Source organism: Ursus arctos, unplaced genomic scaffold (assembly GCF_023065955.2).
Source record: "Ursus arctos isolate Adak ecotype North America unplaced genomic scaffold, UrsArc2.0 scaffold_18, whole genome shotgun sequence".
Taxonomy (NCBI): domain Eukaryota; kingdom Metazoa; phylum Chordata; class Mammalia; order Carnivora; family Ursidae; genus Ursus; species Ursus arctos.
Window position 1 is genome coordinate 3548742 of NW_026622852.1, and position 25858 is coordinate 3574599.

A 25858-nucleotide genomic window follows, 5' to 3' on the forward strand; every position below is an offset into this window, starting at 1 on the left:
GCATACATGTGGAAATCCCCTTAGGCCACTATTATATTCGATGATACAGTTTCAACAATTTGAATTACAGGACTTTCTAAAAAATCACTTGGTCAAATACATTTAAGAGAGGAACTGTGCTTTGTCAAAGCTGGCAGTACCAAGCCATAGATAAAATTACAACCATGCTTTTATTATCCATGATGGGGGGAAAAATGTCTGTAGGGATCAGGAACTGGATGAGTAAGCATAAAGTGAGGCCATAGCCTAGTTTCATTTGTTCCCCTACACAAGAGTTACAAAATGTATTGGAGGTAATTCCAGAAGATATATCAAGGGCTTTAGTTTTTTATCAGAAATAATTTTCATTTTCCAGTCAATGCATATCTTATTTCTTCCACCATTAATTCTACAATGTGGTCTCAATTATATCAGTAAGAAAAGTGGGAAACAACCCATCCTGACCCCAAAATTTTGAATTAATAAATGTTCTTTATCCAACTATTATACAGATTAATGCACCACAACTTGTGGGATGATTAAAATGACCCTTTGTTATGGGAATCAGCAGCACAGACCCATAGAATTTAATTGTAGGAAAGTTCAATGTCATATAGCTCTCTACTTTAATCCATTAGCATTGCTGTGCATTTTGGAGGTTAAAACCTGGCTATAAAAGAGAATCCGCTTCCTATTGCTAGCAAATGGTTCTACTTCTAGGAAAAGGTTATTATTTTAAAATATTTGACATCATTTTTGGATTGAATCTTAATTCTTTGATAACTTGTTTTTTGCTTTTTGTTTCTTGCTTTTAACAGGAGGAAAGATTCATAGATTCTACAAGTTACCTTTTCATTTTAAAACCAATTCCAATGGAATTCAGTAATTTATTTGACAGCTGATTAAAATAATAAGTAATAATAATAACGATCTCAAGATTAACTGATTAGTCAGTTGCAAGTAAAAGCATGCCTTGCTTCAAAATGTTTACAAAAGGGGCACCTGTAAAGAGGGAACGTGATATGATGAGCACTGGGGGATATACTCAACTAACGAATCATTGAACATTATATCAAAAACTAATGATGTACTATATTTTGGCTAATTGAATTTAAATTTAAAAAGGGGGGGTCACCTGGGTGGTTCAGTCAGTTAAGTGCTGCCTTCAGCTCAGGTCATGATCCCGGAGTCCCAGGATCAAGCCCCATGTCATGCTCCCTGCTCAGCGGGGAGTCTGCCTTTCTCTCTCCCCTTCCTCCTGCTCCTTCTCTCTCTCACACACACACAAACACACTCATTCTCTCTCTCTCTCTCTCAAATAAACAGATAAAATCTTTAAAAAAATGTTTACAAAAGACCAGCTGACATTTTGCATATTCAGATGGAAGATTGCTATTCCTCTAACATAGAAAAATGATTTTTTTCCTTCTTTATTAACAGAAAAAAATTATAACATAAATTACTTGACATTACTGAAATGATATCTCATTTTAAACCCCTCCAATGCTTATCTAATCCTTAAAGAGTGACATAAAAGCATAATCCTAACCTTGAACTCATCTCCCTTTCTGAACTTGATCAAGTTTAACTCAGATAAATGAAGTGGGTGAAGATGAACCATATGTCTAGAGAGGATATACGTCTGCCGAAAGAACCTAACAGCCCTTATCTGTCAGATCACAGTCTCCTTAGTGCAGACATGTATGAAATAAACATCTCTTTCCTGTAATGCAGCTAAAGAATTTCTGCTTTCTCTTGCTCTGTTTGCACTAATTTAAGGTAGAGAAAATACCTGGAAACAACAGGTTGGGATAAAGGTGTGGCCTATGTTGTAAATAAACTCAACAAATTAAAATCTCATATGTCCCCAAGTGGGGGCTTTTATTTATTTATTTATTTATTTATTTATTTAAAATTTTATTTATTTATTTGACAGAGAGACAGCCAGAGAGAGAGGGAACACAAGCAGGGGGAGTCAGAGAGGAAGAAGCAGGCTCCCAACGGAGAAGCCTGATGTGGGGCTCGATCCCACGATGCTGGGATCACGCCCTGAGCTGAAGGCAGACGCTTAATGACTGAGCCACCCAGGTGCCCCCCCAAGTGGGAACTTTTAATTTGCTTTCTGAAGTGATTCAAACCAGCATCATGTTAAAATAGCAAAGTCTTTCCTGTATTTGACTGAACCACAGCATTAACTTGCTTGGCCCTTTGGGGATATGGCTTAACATTTCTGATCACAGTTTTCCCACCTAAATAGAGTATATAATATTTAGGTCTTATTCTTCATACTATGTATTAACTTCCAAAAACAACAAAAAAAAAAAAAACAAAAAAAAACCCCAAAAAAACAAAAACAAATGCTCTTTTTGCAAAAAGAGTATTAATTATCTATTATTGTTGTAAGATTTCAGAAATTAAAATCATACTATTTAGTGTTTGTTCTGTTTTTTTTTTTTTTTTTTTCTATATTTCTTTCTTGGCTCAAAATTTGGGGATGTGTTTGGTTTTTTTTTTTTTTTTTTTGTCCGTGAGTTAAATGCATTCTTGATTCTGAAATCCTACAAAATATAGAATAAGGCAAACGTGCTAATCAGTGTGATTTTGTGAGAAACTGGTCAAGAACGCATAGTAGGTCGGATATTGAACTCTGGTGCAAATTGCAATTTAGCATTTGTAACAGCTTCAGCTACCACTACACTAATGAAGCAGACCTTGGAGTTCATAACAATGATGATGAAGTCTTTGCTGACAATTCACTTTGCCTTCCACACCTTGCATCATGTTTTACAAGGGGCAAGGAGCAAAATATTAAAGCCAACAAAGATTAGACTGGTTGTAAGCTTTCCTGCAGCTAAATGTCTTTTAATTAAAGCAAAAAGTTCTTTGTTGGGATCCCTAGTGGTTATCAGGCCCATAGCACTGAATCATCCAACCAGCGGACCAGCCAGCCATATAGAAGTCAGCACCTGGATTAGACTTCCTCCCATACAGAGGAAGAGTATGTTTAATAAATTAAATAACTAATGAAAGACACAGCCAAAAAACACATAGTTACCTCATCTAATTCCATTTCATCTGGACTCTCCCATGGCTTGACAAATTTCCCACGAGATTTCTTCAAAGGCACAATTATTATGTAGTAACCTCTGCACAAGAATGGACAGACAAAAATAAGGTTAGATCAAAGGGAAAAGAAAACAGATATGTCCTTAAATCTTCCACAGACCAGTGATTGAGAATGAAGGCAAATTATGGAAATGGAGTGACTTGTCCATCAATGAGAAATAACCACCTGTTTATTCAATTTTAAAAACAACATGGGTAAACATTTATGTGTGACTTCAATGATCTTGTATAGTAATACCACCATGGTTGACTGCTCTTTATTAGGTATTGTAAACAGAGCAGAAACAGTTTGTTAGGACCCTGGTGCTGGGCACATACAAGTTTAGTATACTGAAACCCAGCATCACAGGCTGTTGAGCTAAGGATTTTCTATGACATCGATTTATAAGGGGATTTTTTAAAAAGAAAATATATAATAAAAATAACTCTTAGCTCATAAAAATGTCTGGATGATGACGACAATGATTTCGTTTATACATCCCTAAAATGCTTTTCATTTGGATAAGAAATTAAAGCATAAAAATTGCCCACAATTTCACAACAGTTACATAATGATGTAATTGTTTTCTACCCATCAAATTGTAAACCCTAAGATAAATACTGCAGAAATTTGGAGACAATCACTATCTGTGGGTCTTCAAAATAGGTCTCAAAAAATAAATGTATAAGAAGGGCAAAAGTAACTGAGTACTCACATTAAGAATAGCCAACCAAAATTTAAGTAACTATAAAGGCACCTGTTCACAAGTAGATATGGGCTATTTGAAAAATTGTTTTGCAATTTCCACAAAATGTATACCCTGGTTTTGTATTCATGGTTCATGACTCTGTTCGATCTTTGGTAGTAACTATATAAGAACTTTAAATATAGGTGTGTAATAGCTAACACATCAATCACTTCCTACCTCCCAGGTATTATATTACATGTAAAATCTCATTTTGCCCTCTAAAAAACTGTATAAGGACAGGTAACAGACAAAAAGATAAATCCAGAGAGATTAAATTATGACCCAAGTCAAAACACATAGTGAGGGGATACAAACCTATATATATCTTAACCTTGGCAACAGTCTGGCTCTTTTTTTGTTTCATTTACTCTGTATCATAAAGTACTTTAAAAACTCTATTATTTTGTGGAGACTTGTGAAAATGAACACACACACACACATGCACACTTTTAAAAGAGAAGGATGCCACACAGGGAAAAGAGACCGCAGGAGAGCCACTACCAACCTTGCATCGCATTATATCACAGAGACCAACAGCACACACAGGAAGGCCTCTTTCTACTTACATCAAAATAAAACCTGCAAGAAGCTCAGTAAAACCCTGTGATAAAGAACTCTGTTTCCATAAACAAAGTCTAGAGCTGCACCATCCAATATGTTAGCCACTAGCCAGACATGTGGCTAGTCTGAACTGAAATGTGTTGGCAGTGTTAAAACATTGGATTTTCAAGACTTAGTATGAAAAATAAATGTTAAGATATCTCAGCAATAAATTTTTAATAGTGACCATATGTTAAATGATATTATTCTGGATATATTAGGTAAAATAAAATATGCTATTAAAATTAACTTTACCCATTTCTTTGCATTTTTTGTTGTAGTGTTAGAAAATTTAAAATTTTGCATGTGGCTTTCATGATTTTGAACGGTGCTATTTTAGAGTGTTTTGGTGAAGAACGTGGCATCTGGAGATACATCTGGCCCACACCTGAAGCTCTATCGCTAATTTGCTGTGTGATCTTGGGCTGATATTTAACATCCCTTAATCTCAGTCATATACTCTGAAGAATGAGAGCGCAGTGTGCGGCGGGTAGCACCATACCGTCGCAAGCCGCTCTTGCTAGTACTGGTCATCATCGTGGGAGAAATGCACCTGAATTACGTTATTCAAATAGGACTCGGTGACATTCCCTGAGATGCAAGTTCAGGAACTTGTCAGACATTTTTTTCTCCCTAATCAAGAATTCAGGTCAAACCAGACAACTGTACTAGAACCCTCTCTCCATGGTGCTCTGAGCAACTAATCAACAGACTCCCAGAATCACATCACTGAGCCAATCATTTTCTTTCCTACCAATAATCATGATGATCAAGGAGGGTGAGAAGGAAGAGTTGGGCCAGTATCTTGTACTTTATGATCCAGAATAAGCTTCCTCTTCTTCTTATCCTCCTACCACCTGAAGGATTTGCCAAACAAGTCCATCATGTTAAATGAGCCTGGAGAAGAATGGCAGGGGCTGCAACTGAGCGTACAAAATAACACTGCAGATGTACTTGATAAACACACTCATCAGGAAACCTCTTGCGTTTCACTACCAATTGCACTAAGTCAGGACTGCTTCTCTTTGCCTAAAGTAATGATACGAAACATTATCAGAGAGCTCCCATTGTCCTCTTACAGAATCTTGGAAATCAAGATTAAGATGATGAATTCTATTAATTTTTCTTCTGCTTTCATACTTGAGTTACTATTCTTATACATGAAGAAGGAATCCATTCTTTTCTTCTGCAGTACTCCCCAACTGTTCATTTAACTTGTGGCTGGGATAAGAATTGAACAGCCTTTGCCATAGCAAGTAATTAACAGTGTGGCTGGATATGCATGGCATTGTCTGTCTCCTGACGTCCAAAGCATTCATCTAGAGCAGTCAACGTGGAGCTGCTTCAAAGCAGCTCTCACTCATTGAAAGAAATGTAGCATAGGGAATTTGGAACTCCGTATTATAAGGAAGATGGCTTTGTAAACACCCATCTCTTTGCCTTTCCTGAAACCTAGTTTTCCCCTGACAATCCTGCTTCCCTCACAGGCTTCTCATGTGGTGGCTGTTTATTCATGCCCCTCCGCCACCCAGGCACCTCAGATGGAGGGCCTAGGGTTTCCCTCACGGCTCACTGTTGCTTCTTCCAGGTATTTTTTCCTCCCCCCCACTTCCTTGAGCTAAAAACAAAAAGCAAGCCAAAAACAACTGTCTCTTTTCTTAAAGCTCATATATTTCAGCTACTATATTATTATTATATTATTATGCTCTTCTCTCACTGATTTTTGTCATCTATGAACCTCTTCAGAAACTCTCTTCTTCCTTCCTTCCTTCCTTCCTTCCTTCCTTCCTTCCTTCCTTCCTTCTTCTCTCTCTTTCCTCCCCCCCCCCTTTCCCCCCAGAGTCAATGGTCTTCCTTTTCTCCCAAACTGTGCCATCATCCTGGGTGATTTCAAGCTCCAGAGAGCACCATGCATCACCCAGGGCTCTCAGATCTTTGATTCTTCTTTTCTAGAGCCTACATTTTCTACTCTACATTAGCTAAAATCTGTAATTGCCCTTCTCTGTGCCTGAAGCCAATGAACTGCATACAGCTTGAGAAATAATGCTCAGGGGTGAATGATTTTGTAAATTTCATATTCAGCAACTTCAGGCCTTCAATGCTGCCTGGCTAACCCACCACAATTTCTCCAGTTACCTCATCCTTCCACTTCGTACAACAAGTTTCTCAGACTCTCTCCCCGGGCCTCGAACCTTAGACATCTTTACCTCCTCACTAGAAGATAGCTTTATATCTATGTAAACAGAAAATAAAAACATTCAGACTAGAACTCTCTCATCTTCCACCTACCAAACTCTAAGGCTACTTATATGTACCCATAATCTGTCCTTTGGGTAGAGTAGAGGGGCTGGCTCTATTCATGAAGGCCAATCACTTTCTTGAATTTGTTCCCATCATCCACTCTCTTAGGAAGTCGACTATATATCATACCCCCTCTCTCTCATATATCTCAACTTCTCCTTACCCTTTGGATTCTATTAGCTTCCAACCCTGTATAAATACCTGACGTTTAAAAACCAAACAAGCCACATCCCACTCCAATCATCTTTTTTGCTCTATCCTATCCCTTACTTGAATTCTGAGGAGACCTGTGTTTCTTGCTGTTCTCCATTACCTCTTCTTTCACTCACTTTCCAGCCAATTATATTCTAGCTCCTGCCTCATTAGCCCACCACACTGCCCATGCCAGGGTCCTCAGTGACTTAGGTAGGACTGCATCAAAATGAGAGTTTTTGACCTTTGTCTTATGTGATCTCTTAGTAGAATTTGAAAATGTTAATGAGACCCTCCATGAAACACTCTCAGCCATTTCTCTGTACTCAACTCTCCTGGTTTTCCACTTAACATCTCTCACCAAATTAACATTATTTCTTTAACAGGATTTAACAGCCCACTACCTTGCTGTTAAATGGTAGAATTCCTCAAGATCTGGCCAAGGACTTCTCTTTACTCCTTCTCCTTCCTACATGGTCTCATTCTAGTTCAGGGCATCAGTTATCACCTAGATACAAATTACCTGCAGATTCATATCTTCATCCCAGAATGCCACCTCTGAACTCTACAGGTTTATCCAATTCCAAATCCATGTCTTCATGTCTATGTCCCAAAACGACCTCAAACTTATTGTGGTTAAAACAAAACAAAGGATATGCCTCCAAAATAAATCTTCCACCATCGCACCATGATCCATTTGCTATAAACCTAGGTGTTATCACTGACAATTTGCTTTAACTCTTTTCCTCTCTCATATCCATTGCCACCAAGTCCTATCACTTCCAGGCTTTATCTATAGTCCATTTGCTTCTTCCTATCTCTCCAGCCACCAATCCGGCCTCTTTCCATGCATCATGCTACATTTGTCTCCCGACTTTCTCTCTTCTTTGGACTTAACCACCTCTAGTCCAGTCTCTGAAATTTTCATTTTGCAATAGACAATTGATTGTACCACCTCCAGTTTTAAAACATTTCAATGGACTTTCATTGTTCTTAGTATAAAGGCCACAAAGTCTCATAAGACTCTCCTGACCTCTCTGATTAGATCAATTTCCCCTATTATATGGTCTTAATGGACATTTTTAGTCTATAATTATCTTATACTATTTAAGATATGTATATTTAGAAATTATTGCTAAAGCAAATGTATATATAAACTCCCTGGATTTTTTTTTTTTAATCCTGCTGTTTTATCACTGAGTTATTTTCCCATTGAAAAGTAGAAGTGGGTGGAATAGGAGGTAGCTTTTGGGAACATATATGTCCCCTAAATCAGGCAGTCAAAATATTCAGAGCCCTTCTCTCCGTGAACTTTCAACTCTCAATCTCAATCCAGCATTTTCTCCTTTCTCCAAATCAGCAATGACGTGGCCAAATACTGTTTATAGGAAATATACCTCTTTTTGCAAAAGTTCTTTTCTTTACAAGTGTCGTAATGATTCTTATTCTAATCTCATGGGATAATAAGGAAAAAAAAAGATGATTCAGAGAGGAAAGTGAAATGGGGAGCTAAGATGTACTCTACAAATTGAAATCAACCAAATTATATGAAATGAAAGAACTTGCTTGAAATAGAAATAAAATGTTTTGGGGTATAGATCAGCTTTATATGTGGATAAAATTAAAGTTTACACTATGTTTTGCCTATCTGACTCAAGCTTGAAGTTTAAGCTCAAAATACATTTTTAGACATAGACTTTAACTATTAAACTAATAGAAAAATAAATAACTTCAGAATCAATATATCTGCAAATGCTCTCACTACTTATAAAGTAAGCTGTGTTTTCCCAGTATATTAGATTTAATTAGATAGGTTAAATCTAACCTTCAGATTTTAATTATATTAAGTAAAGTTTTACTAATTTTATTTAATATGTTATCACCAAGGGGCCCAGCTCCATATAATTATTTGGGAAGGCGAGCTCTGGTCTTTGTGGTGGTCCCTCTTCAAATTCATCCAGGCTTTTTGTATTAGCAGAATGTATTATCATTCTCAAACTCATTATTTAACCAGGAGGTCAAAATCTGTCTCAGAATTTAATGATGAATGTCATTCCTTGCATAATTTCATATATATATATATATATATAGTTATATATATTTGCCATCGTTACTTGGGTATATATTGTTTAAATCAAATTAATTTACCATAGAAACCCCAAAGCAGGTTGAATGACCTTTCCAGTCTTTATGTTTAAATTAAGGTTTTCAATCTTTTTAGCTATGTGTTGTCAGACAAGTTAAAGTTACTTAATGGCTTCAAGCCTCATTTTCCTTTTTTGTAAACTGGTGGATGATAATGCTGGCCTCTGGGAAGCCTTCCCTTTACCTTTCATCTAAACTGTCATGACGATCTACTGATCTTATTGCTCCATAACACCTAACACATTTCCATGATCTATGACTGCACATGTGTCTGATTGCTCCTTGTTCTAAGGTTTGTCTGAGGGCAGGTCTGTCCATTCTTACTTGTCCTTGAGTTTTTAATGGTTAATCAACTGTCCTAGAAAAAAAAACGTCTTGGTCTGACCAACAAATCATGGTTTGTATAAGTCATGATTCAACATATGGGCTTACAGCCAGACTGGCTGGGCTCAAATCTTTCCTCTCTGGCTCTGCTCTCGTGTGGCCAGGTCAAGTTAACCCACCTCGAAACTTCGTCAGCCATAAAATGAGAAGCACCCTTGTGAAGATTCCATCACTTACTGTGTGCAATGTCCTTGAGCAGCAACTAGTAAGCCCCCTGTTACTATTAGAACTATTCTTAGTACCAACTTTAAGACTGTGGCCAGGCCGGTTAGTATCTCTGAGCCTCACTTTACTCACCCGTAAATGGCGTGATTACCTACCTCATGGGGTTATTTTGAGACTTAAATAAAACATTCAAATGTCTTCAGTAAACTGTAAAGCACTATACAAGTTTAAGCCTTTACCCACTGCAGTTGACAACCAGGTGATGAGTGAATTATTTCTCATTAAACATTAAACAGATGATACATTAATACATTGAACTATTAATGGTGTGCACATTTTATGAAGCACCTTTGTAAGTCATGCTTCTAAGAATATCTTCTTTAAAAGAGGAAAAAAGTAGGCCAACCTGTACGACAAATTAGTAAGACCAAAGACATTTAAAATTTCATAAAATGCTCTTATTCATTTCTATTTTTCATAAATATAAAATGATTACTATGAAATTAACTAACATTGGGTACCTTCTGGCAGCTTATCTCTTAGTGCAATCTGGGTGGTACATTTTCCCTTACCACCCAGAGTAAAAACCCTGCTGTATAAAGTCAGGGAAGTTCCCTTCGTCACAACTTGCTTCTGGAAGAATGGTGGAGTTGCTAATTTTCTGACTCGCATTCTGCCCCCTAAATCTATCTATCCAAGTAGTAGAAGGTTGAAACATCACAAATTCCTGGTGAAGAACCGGCGGTGCCTTCAGGGCTATTTCACAAGAAATGTAGCCTTTCCCTGAGGGAGGTCCCTCGCTTCTCCACACAAGAATCACTCATGAAAGAATACAGAAGCAATCAGCCTCGGCTGTGTTACATTTACAAGAGACAGATTTGTTTCCGGTGGTGGTAAGTTGGGGGTCGGGATGAAGACTTCCTGATTACCTTGACCAGAAATGAGAAAGCATGGTGTCTGTTGATAAAAACAGCCCTTCAATCACCAAAATTTCGTATTACTGGAAAACAAACTGGAAGAATTTTTCTAAAGAGCTTTGACCTAAATGCAAGTTAGCAATCCAGCCCACAGCTCTGGTATCAATCCTGTTTTCTCTCCTCATTTCTCCCCTGGCATACTGAACAAAAAGCTACATTCCTTTCTAATTTCTTAACTTGCCAACTGCTGCAAGTGGCACAGCATGGCACACAGCTGCCTGTAATAATGGACTGTGCCACACCAAGACAGGATGGATGGCTTTATGTTATTATCCCTTTAAGAAGTCCAATGTATATAGATTATTTAGCATTTTTGCTTATTTTTTCTAACAGGAGATTTGCTTTTCATTTCCTATGGTTCTGATACATTTCCCACTCAAGTACTTTCCTAGTTTTGTCTTTTGCTCTTTTCCCCAGAGTGACTAGAATATATCTCTGGGAATCTTTAATTCATTTCTCGAACACGATTTCCCCCCCACAGTCATTTGCTTTCTTTTTATGTTTCGAAATGGTCTCTACTCTTAGTTACCAAAGTTTTACCTCTTTTCCCAGACTCCCATTTCAAATATAGGAGGAGGATTACATAAATAAAACAAAGAGGAAAACTGAACAAGCTAAAGAAAAGCACTAAAAGATAGACTATATTCTACAATATTCTCGACTCATTCAGAAGTTGGAAAATGAACCAAAAATCTACCATCAAGGGACTAAAATGCCATTTCTCAATAATGTCTAACACATTCAATCAAGCCAATTGGGTAAGGAGTCACTAAAGACATTTTTTCTTAAGTCTCGAAAACTAATAACAAATACTACAAATTATACTATATACTATTTTCATCTTTTAATTGCTCTTTCCATGAATACATAGTTCATGTCTTTGAATGGATTAAATTTATACTCTGTATCTTTCCCGTTTCTTCTTTATTTGCAACTATTTTGCCTTTTCTAAATCTTCCTCATCCTCAAGACTCAGATTAAATATTAGCTCTTTCTAGATGTCTCCCAGACATCCAAGTTGGGCTGGAACTCTGGCAGTACTTACTGGCTCCATTATATTCACATGATCTGTTTTTCTATCTGTTCTACCACCATCATGCAGGGCTTTCTCTCAGTCATCTTTTTATTCCGAGACCCAGCACTGGGCATGTTTGTTGGATGCCAGCTGAAATGTCTTCATGGATGGGGAGGAAATGGACAAATAATGAGGGCTAGTCTTTCTCTTGCTCCTGCGCTATCACATAGGCTGTCCTCTGCCTGAAATAGCATCTCCCCAACCCCACTCCCACAGACCAGCTAGGCTCTTGTCATTCTTTAAGCTTCAGTTTTAATGTCACTTTCGCCAGTCCCCTTCCCTGAGTTACATAACTGGGGTTGGGAGGTCCGCCTTTGGTCTCCCTTATCCCCTAAGCTTTGGTATCCTAAAACTCCATTTCAATGGTCTCTACTTGTCCAAGTTCCCCAATTAACTATGTTGTGTAAGAGCAGTAAGAAAGCATCATCTCTACTAAGTCCCTAAAATATTGTCTGGTACTAGGATGGGAGATATATATATATATATATAGATATAGATATAGATATATATATATCTATATATATATATATATATATATATATATATCCATGGATGATTTAAACAAAAATGGATAATTATAATCTCACTTTCATATTAAATTTTGTTGGAATAAAAATTACACTAATATTCCATTCTCATTTTCCAGTTTTCTGAATGATATAAGAAGAGGGGACAAAAAAAGGAGATCTGATTTCTCAGTGAATTTATTTTAGTCATAATCTTTTGGAAATTCCACCATCTGGTTAAAATTCTCCAATTATTTCATCAAATAAATAAGAACAGGTTTTCTCTGGAAGAATGGATTTTAGTTAAGTCAAAAGTCACCAATTATTAGACTTTTTAAAATTTCAACCATGGCACTGCATTAAAAATTTCTTATTTATAGTTTCACTTTTTAATAGCTGATTTTTTTTTCTGTCATCTTCTTTAAATTTTCTGGAGCTTTGGATATTTCTGACTGTACACACTTTCTTGAAAAGTCTTTTGCCATGAACTTGCCCTGGCTTGGCTCTCCACTTAACTTTGTAATAAATCCTGCTGTGTACTCTACTAGCTCTTTTCTTCCTGAGACCTTTACTTTATAATCTTTGCTTCATATCTTCACCCCACTGTCTCAGTGATTCTGTCTCTTTCCATAAATACATTGCTGTTGTGTTAATGATTCTCAAATTTCTATCCATAATCCTAGTAATTTCTTTAAACCCACATCTCTAAATAGGTATTTCACTGATACCTCATGTAAAACATACACAAAATTGAACGCAGTCATTTCCTCCTGACTTTTCATCCTTTAAGATGAATGGCAGTATCATTCACTTTGTTACCCAAACTCAACTCTCAGAGTCATCTACGATACTTTTCCTCTGCCTTGATCCCTCAGTTGAAGTGGTTACCAATTCCTACTACACTACTGCTCTCGTCTGCCTCTGCATCCTATTTCTGTCATCACCATCTGATCTCAGAATATTGTTATTTCCCTAGAGTCAACCAACTACACAATGACATCCCAACAGTTTTCGCTATGTTGCTCCAATATCCTCCCAACATATGCCTTCAGGAGCCATCTTCCCTAAGAACTGCCCTAATTATATCACCAGATTGCTGCTAAATGTGAAGGTCCCAACAATCCATAAACTATGTAAAATGTCTCTGCTGGACCTTCAAATCTTTCATAGCAAGTTTCATCTAAACATGATCATGTGGGATACAAGAAATGAGAAAGCAAGGAGACAGCACAATCTCCAGCATGCAGTGGATATCCAATAAATATTTCCTAAAATGGAAAAAAAGGAAACGTAGGTGTTACATAGATGATACATGCCACTGTCCTGCACAAACACCTTTACTGAATTTCTACCATCTACTGGTATAGTTCTAAGCTCTGAGTGCAACTTGGCTCTTGCATACCTCTCTTACTTCTCTTGTTCAGGCCTTACAAGTTAACTTGCTTCCTTTACTAATGAGCCCTTGCATATAATCTTCTCACTCTGGTTTTTTGTACGTGTCCTATTTGTCTTTTAAGATTAAATGAGAAACCTCCTTGACCCATTTCATTATCAGTTAGCTTCTCTTAAGATAGAGTCTAACTCTATCATTAGCATAATATATTAGTATAATATCTGTCTGTTTCTCTGTGTCCCCCATTCTATGGTAGCTCTTTGGGGACAGAGTCCACATCTTCTTTTGTTCTCCATGATCAGCCACAACACTCATACTTATAGACTGCTGTGAACATATTTTTTTTCTTCTTTTGGCTACAACCAGCTAGCTATACTGATTATAAAATGTATCTGCTACAATCAACTAACTATATTCAACCAATCAACTACTTAATTGACTGGATTTAATTTTTCACTTCAGGCCCACTGGACTCTACACTGTGCTCCATCCAAAACAGAAAACTTGCATTTTCCAACTTTCATGTTTTTTCCAACGTCATCCTGAACTATAACTTTTGAAATGTCTCCTTTCCACACACATAAACAACAACAGTGTCATGTACCATTTTTGCTTATCTCATTTCCCAAAGTTTCCTTTGGCTTCATAATACTTTGTAAGACTTCCTCACCATTATAATAAGACTTGCCAAATATTAGAGTTATTAGAGTTTTTCAACTAGTCACCTTATTCTGTATACAATGACATAAACTCCTTTAGAGTAAGGACCACATTCTATTTGTCTATCTCAAGTTACATCATTCCTGAGACATAAAAAATACTCAGTGTTAAGTTAATGAGAATCTGTGTTATAACGATCACGAGAATGGGGTATAATAAAGCTTAACTAAAACTGAGAGCCTATGTGGAAGAAGCTTTTACTCCATATACAGCAATAGAATCTTTTATAACCTCTATAATACTGAGGTTGAATTTTCTCTTCTTGCTTACTTGCATTTCTATCTTTCAGCCCTAACCCTCCAATTGACTTACTTTATATTCTCATTCGCGGGTACTTCAGGCAATTGCACAGTAATCATGCCATCCAGGTTGGTCTTCCCGATGAAGGCAGGCTTGGTCCGCAGTACATCTGGGGCAGTCTTTGCTGTTACCCTGTGTTGCAGCCCACCAGCACTGTTTCCACGATTTGTCAGCACAAATGAATATGACTTCTCAGGCTTCAAGTTGACAATTAACTTCTGGGTAGCCCGGCCATCCACTTCTTCTACCATTTTCCCATCATCATAAAGAATCTAGAGGATACAATCAGTCAGAGAGATGTGGTTATCAGAGAGGCAATGTGTGCTTTCTAAACTAATGTGTGCTTGTTTATAGAATATACATGTCAAGTCATTTCTAATTTTGGGCCATTCGTAAGCCCGTAAGCGTTCATAACTTCTAGAGATTGAATGAATTTTTCTTTTGTTTTTAGTGCATAATTCTATAACGTTTCTAAGTCTACAAAAATAAAGAAATGTATGATATTTTCAATATTTGACCTATTGCTTGCATATAATCTTAATGGAAATTGTGCAGAAATGCTCTAGGTTTTCAATGTATTATCCACACCACTTTTTTTCTAAACATTTCTATTCCTGTTCCTAAGTACATTTTTGCCTTCAAAATGTTTCTCTATTCTTTATTTCATAGACTTGCACTTCTTGCTAACATCTCTCAATATCTCTCAATTGCAAATTTAAAACATACAAAGTTTTCAGGCCAATAAACAAATGTTTTAAATCCCAGGATACTGCATTTTCAAGATGTAGAAGCCATGTGAATTTCATTTTCTGGTGGAAAAACACAAGCACTAGCTTAGACATAAAAAGTCTTGGAACTACAAGGTGACTGACAAGTGATACCACCCCTAGGTTTCAGCTCCCGCCTCATCTTTCAAGTGGAAACCAAAAAGGAGAAAAGCAAGTGTGTGTGGCTGAATCAAAGTGGTGTGTATGCTTTTTAAGTAACTTACTCAGGTAAACTGCATGTCCCCCCACTGCTCGGTTTTACCCATGATATCTTACAAATTAGAAAACAACTTACTTTGAAAGGCATGGCAGAATTATAATTTTCTGGAATTTCCCAAGACAACAGCACTGAAGTCTTCATTACTGCTTTGACATGAAAATTTTTTGCAAACACTGCTGGAAAAGGAAAAACAGTGTATTTACACTACTCCTAAAAACATATGACCTGTCCTTTTCCACCATGGGCCATCGGGCTTAAGCTAGATGCCGTCTACTTTGATCAGAGAGAGAAGTGTGATTTGCCCAGCTGTTTAGACCATTCATTTTACTATCCCATTCTCATAAAGATCTCTTTTTTTTTTTCTCTCCAATTCAGTCACCTATATTGTATTTTCCTTACCTGAGAACATTGGGGTGCTGTCAGCCAGACTTGCTTGGCATTCTATAACCAAAATCTAAGACATCCAAAATATATTAAGTTTTACATACTTTACCTTTTGGCTTTTGCTGAACCTATTAATATTAATGGTCCGATCAGTAATTTATAGCTTCAAAATACTGATTTCCAAAGACCGACATTCCTTTAAAGGAGGAAGGCCATAAGCAGACAAATCCTACCTTGATCCACAGGCAGTGTCCTGAACTGGACACTGGGACTATATGGCCCGGGCCCTTTGCTCGTGTGAGCACGTACTTTTACATCATATGTGGTATCTGGTTTTAAGCCACTGAGTGTCATAGTGGTATCAGCTGGAACAATAAGCTGCTCCATTGGAAGAAGAGGGATGTTGATATCCCTATACAGAAGAGTATACTTGGTGATGATGCCATTTCTCTCTGCCAGGACAGGTGGCTGCCAGGATAACTGGACGGAGGTTGAAGTGGTGCCTTCCGAGTGGAGGTTTTGAGGGAATCCAGTTGGGACTTCTTCTGGAACAGAAATCTCCTTCACTATCTCTTCCCCAAAGCCCACTTTGTTTCTGGCTGAGAGCCTGAAGATATATGATGCTCCTTTATGGATGTCTGTAGCTGTAAAGTGATCTTCTTTCTCAGAGAACTCAAGAGTAGTGAGTGGTTCCGTATCTTTCCTGCCAAATTTTAGACGATAGCCCTGAAGAGGTCCGAATGTGTCCACAGGGGGGTGCCATTGAATGAGAGCAGTATTCATTTGAGTGTGGTTAATCACAAGGCGGGGTTTTCCTGGAACTGGAGCACATGGGAAGGAGTGGTAAGACCAACCTACACTGACATTCACATTTTAATCACCGCTGAACGGGAACACCACTCTATGGGAATTCCGTTACATTATTTATTAAAAAAAGACTTGGTCTATATACCTTTGTGGAAATATGCTTCTCCTCATACTTAACTATTAAGGTAGGCTGAGATACCAGAATTTGATAACAGACACAAATAGGCTTTGGAAATGTTAAGGGAATTAAAAAAAAATCTCTCATCAAACCTTCACACATATAAAGGTTCATGCCACAGAGAAATGAATCCAAGTGAAGATTAGCTAATTAGATACAGCTAATAAGAATAATAATTATAACATATTTAATTATTGGGTACATGCACTGTACCAGGCACTGTGCTAAGAGCGTTAGACATAGTATCTCATTTGATTTACATTTTTCACTCTTGACTACACACTCTGATTAATTATCTTCATTTTCTATAATAAGAAAATGACACCCAGAGAGATAGAAAACTGCATAGTCAGAAGTGTAATAAGTGAGAAAGCTGTAAGACAGTCTGAATCCATAGCCCAAACACTTAGCTATACTCTTATGTTGCTTATAAGTTTTTTTTTTCTTAAGTAGTGCAAAATAATGTTGCTTTGAGTTATCATGGTTATAATTGCAGTTTTTGTCTATACTTTTTACCTGGGGATAAGCCATGACTAAGGAATGATTTTGACTAGTTGGTTGGCAGAAAATAAAACTAGAGCTTTTCTCATAAAGAGATTATAAGTCTGGATTCTCACACCTCCAACCTAGGCCCAGTATGAAGACAATATATGTGCAGACATCTAAAATATAAGCATGACCTTCCTCAATATCCAAATCTCTGTTGATTAAGAAAGTTCTGAAATGGAAACACCAAAATAATCCTGTCTGTGAATAAGATCTACAACTCTAAATAATTTTTTGAATAGTCACTAAAAAGTGATGGGCCAGTGTTCACGCTATGGAAATCAACAATGCCATTTCTTTCTCTGGGATTCACATCCCTTGGCTCCTCCTTGATAGCACCCCTATCTTAAAGGCAATAGGAGCTTGATGCTTTATGTAATACATGTCAGACGAATTAAGACACAATTATAAATATAGGTATAGGAAATACATGTTCTTCATTTCGGGATTTAATTTCAGGGGTTTACACTTAGTTGTCTACATTTCAATAGAGGCTTGGTTCCATAGCCAGTCAGCATGTATCTCCTACGCAGGGCATTAAATTAGCTTGATACAATGCTATTCTTAAATTTAAAAAAAAGAAAAAAAGGGGGGGGGGAAGCCCAGAAGACTTTGCCTTAAAGGAGTTTTGCCATCTGTAATCCTGCTGCTTGAGGCAGTTCCAGGTGGCAGGATGTAAGTGAGGCAAATCTTATGACATTTAGACAAATTTGGCAGTGAGCACGGCACCCAGGAGGGTGCTCAACATCACAGCTGTTCTTTGCTTTATGCCTTTACATAGAGGTGTGTTCCTAAAAAGTTGTGTGAGAAGCGATTCGGGAGGAGTAAATCAAATCATAGTTTAAATGTTCCATGGGAGATTGTGATATAAAGGGATTGGAGGAGAATCCTTTTGTAATTATGTCTTAATTTATTGGTTTTACAATCTCAGGTCTTCCTTCATGCTGGTTTTTCCTAATGTAAGCCAATCAAAGTAACTCTAAAGAGCATTAAGAAACTTTGCTCTTCAGAGGAGCAATCTCATATTTTGTAGCCTTCTTACTTTTCTTCTCTTTTCTGTTCCCCATCTTTTATGTGATTTGGCCTCTTCAGAATCCCCACAGCAAGGAGTGAGGAGAAGAAAATGACAAAAACAAAACAAAACAAAACAAAACCCAAAACTGTAAGTCATCAATCCAGTTCAAGATGGCCGCTCTTCTGAAGAAGTTTGTTGCTGAGAGAGGTTGAAGCACATGAGTGACATCCCTGCCCACACAATCATCCCTCTGGACATTCACGGGACTTGCTCTTCCACATCATTCATTTCTCAGCTCAAATAGCTTTCTTCTAAGAGATCCTTTCCAATCACTCTTTCCAAACATCTCCTAGGGGCTATCCTATCCTTCATATCTACACACTTTTATTTTTCAATTTCTCACTTACTGATAGTTTATTATATACTCATTTGTCTACTTGTTAATTATCTGGTTCTACTCAGAAAATAAGTTTCAGGAGGGAAGAATATTTCTGTTTTGTTCATTGCTGTATCCCCAGTACTGGGAGTAGTGCCTGACATGTAGTGGGTGCTCACAAACATACTTGTTGAATGACTGACCGAATAATTTGGGCAAAGTATATCTTAATGTTTTTCTTCTGAACTGTGTATCAAAAAACACAAAAGTTGACCACAGTCCACTTTTTCTTTCTGATAGAATTCACCATACCATTTGGAAAATTAGTATTATTGTCACCTGGAAGATGCCCAAGGCACACATATGCACAGATATGGTTACCTGCCCCAGTGGTGGACACCAGTTTGGGCTTGCTGCGAGCACCATCTCCTTTGGTGGTGTAGGCTGTGACAGTGAGGGAGTAGGAAGTTTCAGGCTGTAGCCCAGAAATAATCATGTCCTAAAATGACACAATAGAATGACACTGATTTAAAACACCACAAACACTCCAGGGGGAAATCAAAGCATCTATCCTCATTCTATGCATGCTTAAATACTCCCCATAGCCATGCCAAGCACTGGAAGTTTCATGCCTGTTGTTCATGCTATGAATGCTATGTTTTCATGCTGGCATTAAAGTGGGGTCGTCAGCCATCGTAAGAGGTAATCCTAAGAAGTAGTCGTTAAAAACATGAAACCTAAGGCCAGAACTCCTGAATTCTTGAATTTAAACCTGCATCTCCTTATTTCCTAGTTTGGTGAACCAGGGCAGGGGAGTTAACTCCCTTTGTACCTCCATTTTCCATGTGAAATAATAGAAGGATTAAATGAGTTATATCAGGTAAACACAACTATGCCTGGCTCATGGTGAGCAAACCATAGACCAGCAGTTGTATTATGCCAGGAGCTCTCACTATGCATCCCCTATAGCCTGGCCCACAGACCAGTGATGGGTTGATGCCAATGTAGTCTATTTTATCACCATGCTAGTATTGTGCCAAATGGCTGATCTGTTGGACCTAGATATCTTGACAGCCAGAGAAGTTTCTTAGGACTTGAGCAACATATTGGTTAATTATATAGACTACGAACTAAAATCATTACACACTTAGGAGGAGAATTGTCTGGTGATTTGGAGTATGTCATAAAACCAAAGAACAATTTTTTTTTTTTTACCACATCATCATGGAATGTGCTCAATTAATTCTATTTAGAAAATGTTAAGTGTCACAAACTATTTATCAAAACTCTAGATTTCTCTTAATTAGGGCCCCAAACTGTGACGGTTACAAAACTTAGATCTGTTCTTCCAAACTGGAGATTATGTGATTCTTTACATACAGTAGTTATTAACTTGTTCTGTTATTTTCTTTAGAGTTTCTACACACACGCCCACATCCCCGCACACAAATACAGTTATAAAGATCCCTTTCAGATATTTGGCACAGCTATGTTTTCAATTTGAATATGGTTAGATTTAAGAAATAATACAATGTCATTGTCTTCTGCATCTGAAGACAATGCAAGTGAGAGTTCATGGAATGGACTAGATTGTGTGGAGGACAGAAGGATTTTCTGTGCAAGGCTGTAAGGGGCACCATTGAACTCAGTTGTTGAATCTTATCCCAAATATGACAGCGTTTGACAATGTGCTTTTCTCAAAATAGTAGGAATATCATCGGAGTGGAAATTCAAGAATTTCAGATATTATCCTGAATAGCCATTGGAAACATGATTCTGCCAGATGAATGGGTTAAATTTGGGAGAGATTTTATTTTCAGGACCTTGGAATGGTTTCACTAACATTATAGAGGCTATAAAAGTCATCTGAATCACCCAAGAGTAGCATTCTAAATTACAGTACATATACTGGGTATTCCAGAAATTATGATGGGAAAATGACAACATTATTGTTTCCAAGGTCCCTCTCACATGCTACTGGATTTCTGTTGAAGGTAGGCAAGGCTGGGGAGGTGGGGAAGGAGGGCTTGGTTCTATCACCAAATCATGAGGCAGGAAATTTATACAGCCTTATATATGAGCCTTATATAAGTCTTTTTCATTTATATATAAGTCATTTCTCATTTATCAAATTGGGATTAACCACACATGCCCTTCCTCTTTCATAGGCTGTTACAGGATAACACATGTAATGAAATTTGAAATTGGTCAAACCCTCTGCGGTGGTATAACCTCTGCTGGACACACCTCTATCTGCTTGCATCACATCATCTCTTGTGTTACACCTTATTTCTTGGTTTCCATATCCTCTGTGAGGTAGTGTGGCTGATATCATGGCTACCATTCCTCATTCTTTGCCTTCTCCTACCATATTTCCATTCAACTTCCTGCCTATTAAAAATTGGCATTCCTGGACATTCTGAAATAGTTACTGGCCTGCTATGTTTCTCTCTAGTCCTAAAAAAACCACATTTCTAAACCTTAAAGAATTTTTTCTGTCTATATCTTAAACTCATTTCTAGCCCTGATTTCCCATCAGGGAAATCATGTACAGTGGCATGTACTTTGTAAATATATGCTGGACATTTCCCTTGACTATCAATTGTTCCCTCAAGTTCAGCTTGACTGAAGCTCAAATGTCATTTACAGGAGTAAATTCCCCTCCTTGCTTCTACACTTTAATGAATGGCATAGCATATTCCAAATTTATGAGTGGTCTTGATCTCCTTTTCTTCCTCAAATTGTTAGCAAGTTTTTGTCAATTGTTCCTTTAAAATATTGACCAAAACTGTCCCTTTTTCATTTCTGCTGCCTCAACGTCATTGAATTTTTATTATTTTATGACTATTTTAGTAAAAGAACTGTTTTTGTTTCCCTGTTTACTATCTTCTTTCTTTCTAATCTATCCACTATGTCTTTGGCTTTAAGCTGCAGGTAATGACCCAGTTAAGTAGGTCATGAAATCAATTTAGTCAGTCATGACCAGCATTTTAAAAAACAAATAGATATACTTTAATGCAAAATATTAAATTTTATATATGTTTAAAGTAAGGTATTATTTTGTAAGACCTTTATTTTAAACATATGAAAACATTGGTCATGACATATAATGCATTTCTTACTATGGAACACTGTCAAAGTTTTTAAAACACTGTCAATTCCATTAAAACTGATACTTTGCCCATCATATTTACCAATATTCCTAGTAAGAGCCCTGCATTTGGACAAAAAAATTTTTTTTTACTAAATGAAAGAATATCCTTACCAGCCTTTATCTTATTTCTATTTTTAATAATTTTCTATATCTCTCCAGTACTAAAGAGTTAAAAGCCAGCTCTTTATCTTGATGTTTCAGGTTTTCCCAACATTATATTAAAAGTTATCTCTTAGCCATACTTAGCACTAATTTACTAACCCAACCCCTTCATTCATGTCGAATTAGCAAGCTCATGTCACTTGATTATATCACATTCTTGACCTGCCTCAATGACTACATCTCACATACTCATCTTTAAAAAATACATTCCTATCTCCAGCTCTCCAACACACACACACACACACACACACACACACACACACACACACACACACTTTCCACCTCTTCAACCCTTACTTATTTTTTAAGTTCTCAACAAAGTTTCAAGACCTCTTCTACCTCCTTGGTCCATGGCCTCTGAACTCACAGTTCTTACTGACGATGCCACTCATTTATTATTTAATTATGCATTGCTTCTGTTGTATTTTATGGAAGTTTCTGAACTTTACATCCTTCCCAGCCACCTACTGTAAGCCTGCCTGCTTCGAAGGCAGATGTTAGATCCTATGTCCTTCATGGAAACCTATACATAGTAATAAGCTCTCAATAAATAACATAATCTAGCCATTGGAATATTTTTAAAACTTCCTCCCTCAGTGAGATAGTTTCTGCCTCTTGGCATGACTCATTCAATTTAACTCAAATTTCTATGGGTACAACAGAGAATTGCCATTTCTTGATATAATTAGTACCAGATCTGCATGGTGTTATCCACTGAAAATGTAACCCTGGGGTAAGATTTATGAGTGGCCTATATCAAACAGCTTGATATCTCCCATCTGTGGTGCCTCCACTTAAAGCGTGCCTCCTCTAACTGTGTCACAAGGCAGAGTTAGTAGCAGCCATCAAAACAACATGAGCTCATGATATTTCTTATGAAATAGTAGCACCATGCCAATTTCACAAAAACCTAAATTAAAAGTATACCACATAGTGAAGATAATTTAAAAATAATTTGTTAGTTCATGCATCCAAGCAAACTGTGATGACATATCACAAATAAGTGAAAGAGGGGTAACACAAAAAACAAGCATTTATAATCTCTTTTTACAAAGCAGTCCAAAATTACTCACATGTTCAGTAGTATCATCAAATTCCCACTGATTGAGATTAAGAAGGTTGGGGAAGAGGAAAACAAAATAAAAAGAAATGAAGAGAAATTTGTAGCCTTATAAAGGCAATGTTGCCTAACTCCTTAGATTAAAACGAACAAACAAAACAAAACAAAACAAAACAAAAACAGTGTGTACAATACAATTCCAAAGAGTAGGTATGTTATGCTGCCAAACTCACCCCGAACTCAGAGGTCAAAAGTAAATATGCTTTGAATTGTTATTATTAAAATCAGCGAATGCATATTTTTAATGTGTGGTTCATTGGAATGAATCAATAAGGCATAACATACAGCTAGTGTTTCTAATCATATACTACTTTATGACATTTATTTTGACTTTTTCTTTATGTTATGCAATTAATTTATGTCACTACTTAGATTAACACCTTTCATAAAATATTGTAATCTTATAGCCCCAGGGACATCTGCAAGATGCAGTGGAATTTCAATGACTATTCAGCGAACACATGAGGTGGGCAAAAGAACAACAATCAAAAACATACACACAAGGAAAATCAGCAAATTAATAAAGAAAAGCCAAAATAGAAGAGAAGGGAAAAATTGTGTTGACATTTAAAGCATTTTGTATCATATAATTCCATTAACCACCATCCTCCACAAAACACTGACAGAACTATAGGTTTATAATGTAAAATTATCTAGGACCTGACGGAGGATATCAAAGCATCATAGCTATATCATTTTCTTTTTTTTTTCTTTCTTTTTTTTTTTTTTTAAAGATTTTGTTTATTTATTTGACAGAGAGACAGACAGCCAGTGAGAGAGGGAACACAGGCAGGGGGAGCGGGAGAGGAAGAAGCAGGCTCCCAGTGGATGAGCCTGATGTGGGGCTTGATCCCAGGACTCTGGGATCATGCCCTGAGCCAAAGGCAGATGCTTAACGACTGAGCCACCCAGGCGCCCCGGCCATATCATTTTCTTTTTCATAAGTTCAGACTTACAAAAGAAAACATAGGCATTATGGTTTTATTAATTTCGTATTGTGAGTGCTGTTTCACAGACAGTATGGAATATTTAGAAAAAACAATACTCCTTTTCCAGAGTCTAAAGGACTATGAAATAACTAAAGGAATAAGTTTACAGAAGTAGACTGCAAAACCATGGAACTGGATTTGGAACTGATTAAGTGAATCACACATCCAGATACCTTTAGTTAAAATATTTCAAAACCAAAGGAAAAACAGCATTTTTGTGAGTTGATTATATTAAAACATTAGGGTCAATGTTTTCCTTACAGCCACAGGGACATGATTGCTCTCCTATTTGTACAGAGGCAATAATGAAAAATTTGGCAACCTGACATAATAGTTCTCAACTTGGCTCATAGCCCTCCTCACTTTGACACAAGGAAGGAACTTTTTACCAAAATAAATTTCAGATTTTCCAAACCCCCTCCTTTTCCATGCCCACCTATCAGTTAGCTAGACAAGCATAGTACTCCCCTATTCATAACATCCCATCACTACTGGACCCAGTACAGTGAAGCTATTCACAGGTTACATGTAATCCCCAGTAGAAGCTATTAATTGAAATCTTCCTCTTCTTTTCAGGTAACTATGTAGAATACAGGTGAATTTATTATGGTATTATCTTTGAAACACTTTAATGTACAAAAAAAAAGAAAGAAAGAAACATGTAATGCTCTACTTTAAACAACGGATTACAAAGCCAAGTAGTGACTGCATGGTTGAAAACTACCACCCGAGGATCAATAGAATTTCTCACACACTCAACGGCTCTTCATACTTTTCTTAACTTGGCTTAACATAGGGGATCCCATTTATTTCCTGGAAAACTCTAATTTTTTTATTGTCATTACCTTCATTTTTGGGGTGGAAATGAAATAATTACTTCTGAATACATGGTCTGATAAATAAGTACTAAATAAAATACTATCTGGGTAACTTTCCTCAAGTAAGAAAGTCTATTCTTCAACAGAATAAGTTACACATTTAGAAGATCAATTTAGTTTCAAGTAATTCTAGCACAGCTGCTTAGAATTCCTCTTGTTACTTTGATTAACATCAACTCGATTTTTTTGAAGTCAGAAAGGCAAACTCAGATATAAATGTAGATTTGAGTATCTGTATTTTAAGAAAACAATAACGTTTTTAATTAGGTTTCAGTGTCATTTCATTACAACACACTTCTTCACATGCTGTCAATTCTGACTGAGAAGGTAAATACACATCATGTGTTTTAAAAACTAGAATTTTCATACAGGATTTTTTAAATGTCAATAAATGGGGGTCCATTTCAAGGGATAGACCAAAATAAAATAATAAATAAGTAAAAACACAGGTATGTAATTTCAGAGGCTTACCTGCGCATCAGCCAGCATGACATCCTTCAGCATGGGCTGGCCCTTGGGCTCACCATTTTCCATCCTCACATAATGCACCTGGTATCCTCTTATCTGGCCATGCTGTTTATTGGGCACAGGTGAGCGCCATGAGACTTTAACAGATGTTGAGTTGACAGCCTCTACCTCGACTTTGCGAGGAGGACCACTAGGAACTGGAA

The 25858-nt window shown here is 37.0% G+C and overlaps 1 protein-coding gene across 13 annotated transcripts in view; it reads right to left on the reverse strand.

Annotated features, from left to right (window-relative positions):
• PTPRD (protein tyrosine phosphatase receptor type D) overlaps positions 1–25858 on the reverse strand; it is a 502533-nt gene that overhangs the window by 137974 nt on the left and 338701 nt on the right. For 4 of the 13 annotated variants that reach the window (XM_057313438.1, XM_057313435.1, XM_044386930.3 and 1 more), the window contains exons 12-18: positions 25659–25852; positions 23274–23300; positions 19266–19383; positions 16196–16783; positions 15654–15754; positions 14604–14863; positions 3035–3125 (exon numbers count right to left, since the gene is read on the reverse strand). In XM_057313438.1, coding sequence (XP_057169421.1) covers positions 3035–3125; positions 14604–14863; positions 15654–15754; positions 16196–16783; positions 19266–19383; positions 23274–23300; positions 25659–25852 — 1379 coding nt within the window. The remainder of the gene's footprint in view (positions 1–3034; positions 3126–14603; positions 14864–15653; positions 15755–16195; positions 16784–19265; positions 19384–23273; positions 23301–25658; positions 25853–25858) is intronic. The other 9 variants (XM_057313441.1, XM_057313434.1, XM_044386931.3 and 6 more) reach the window with 4 other exon arrangements.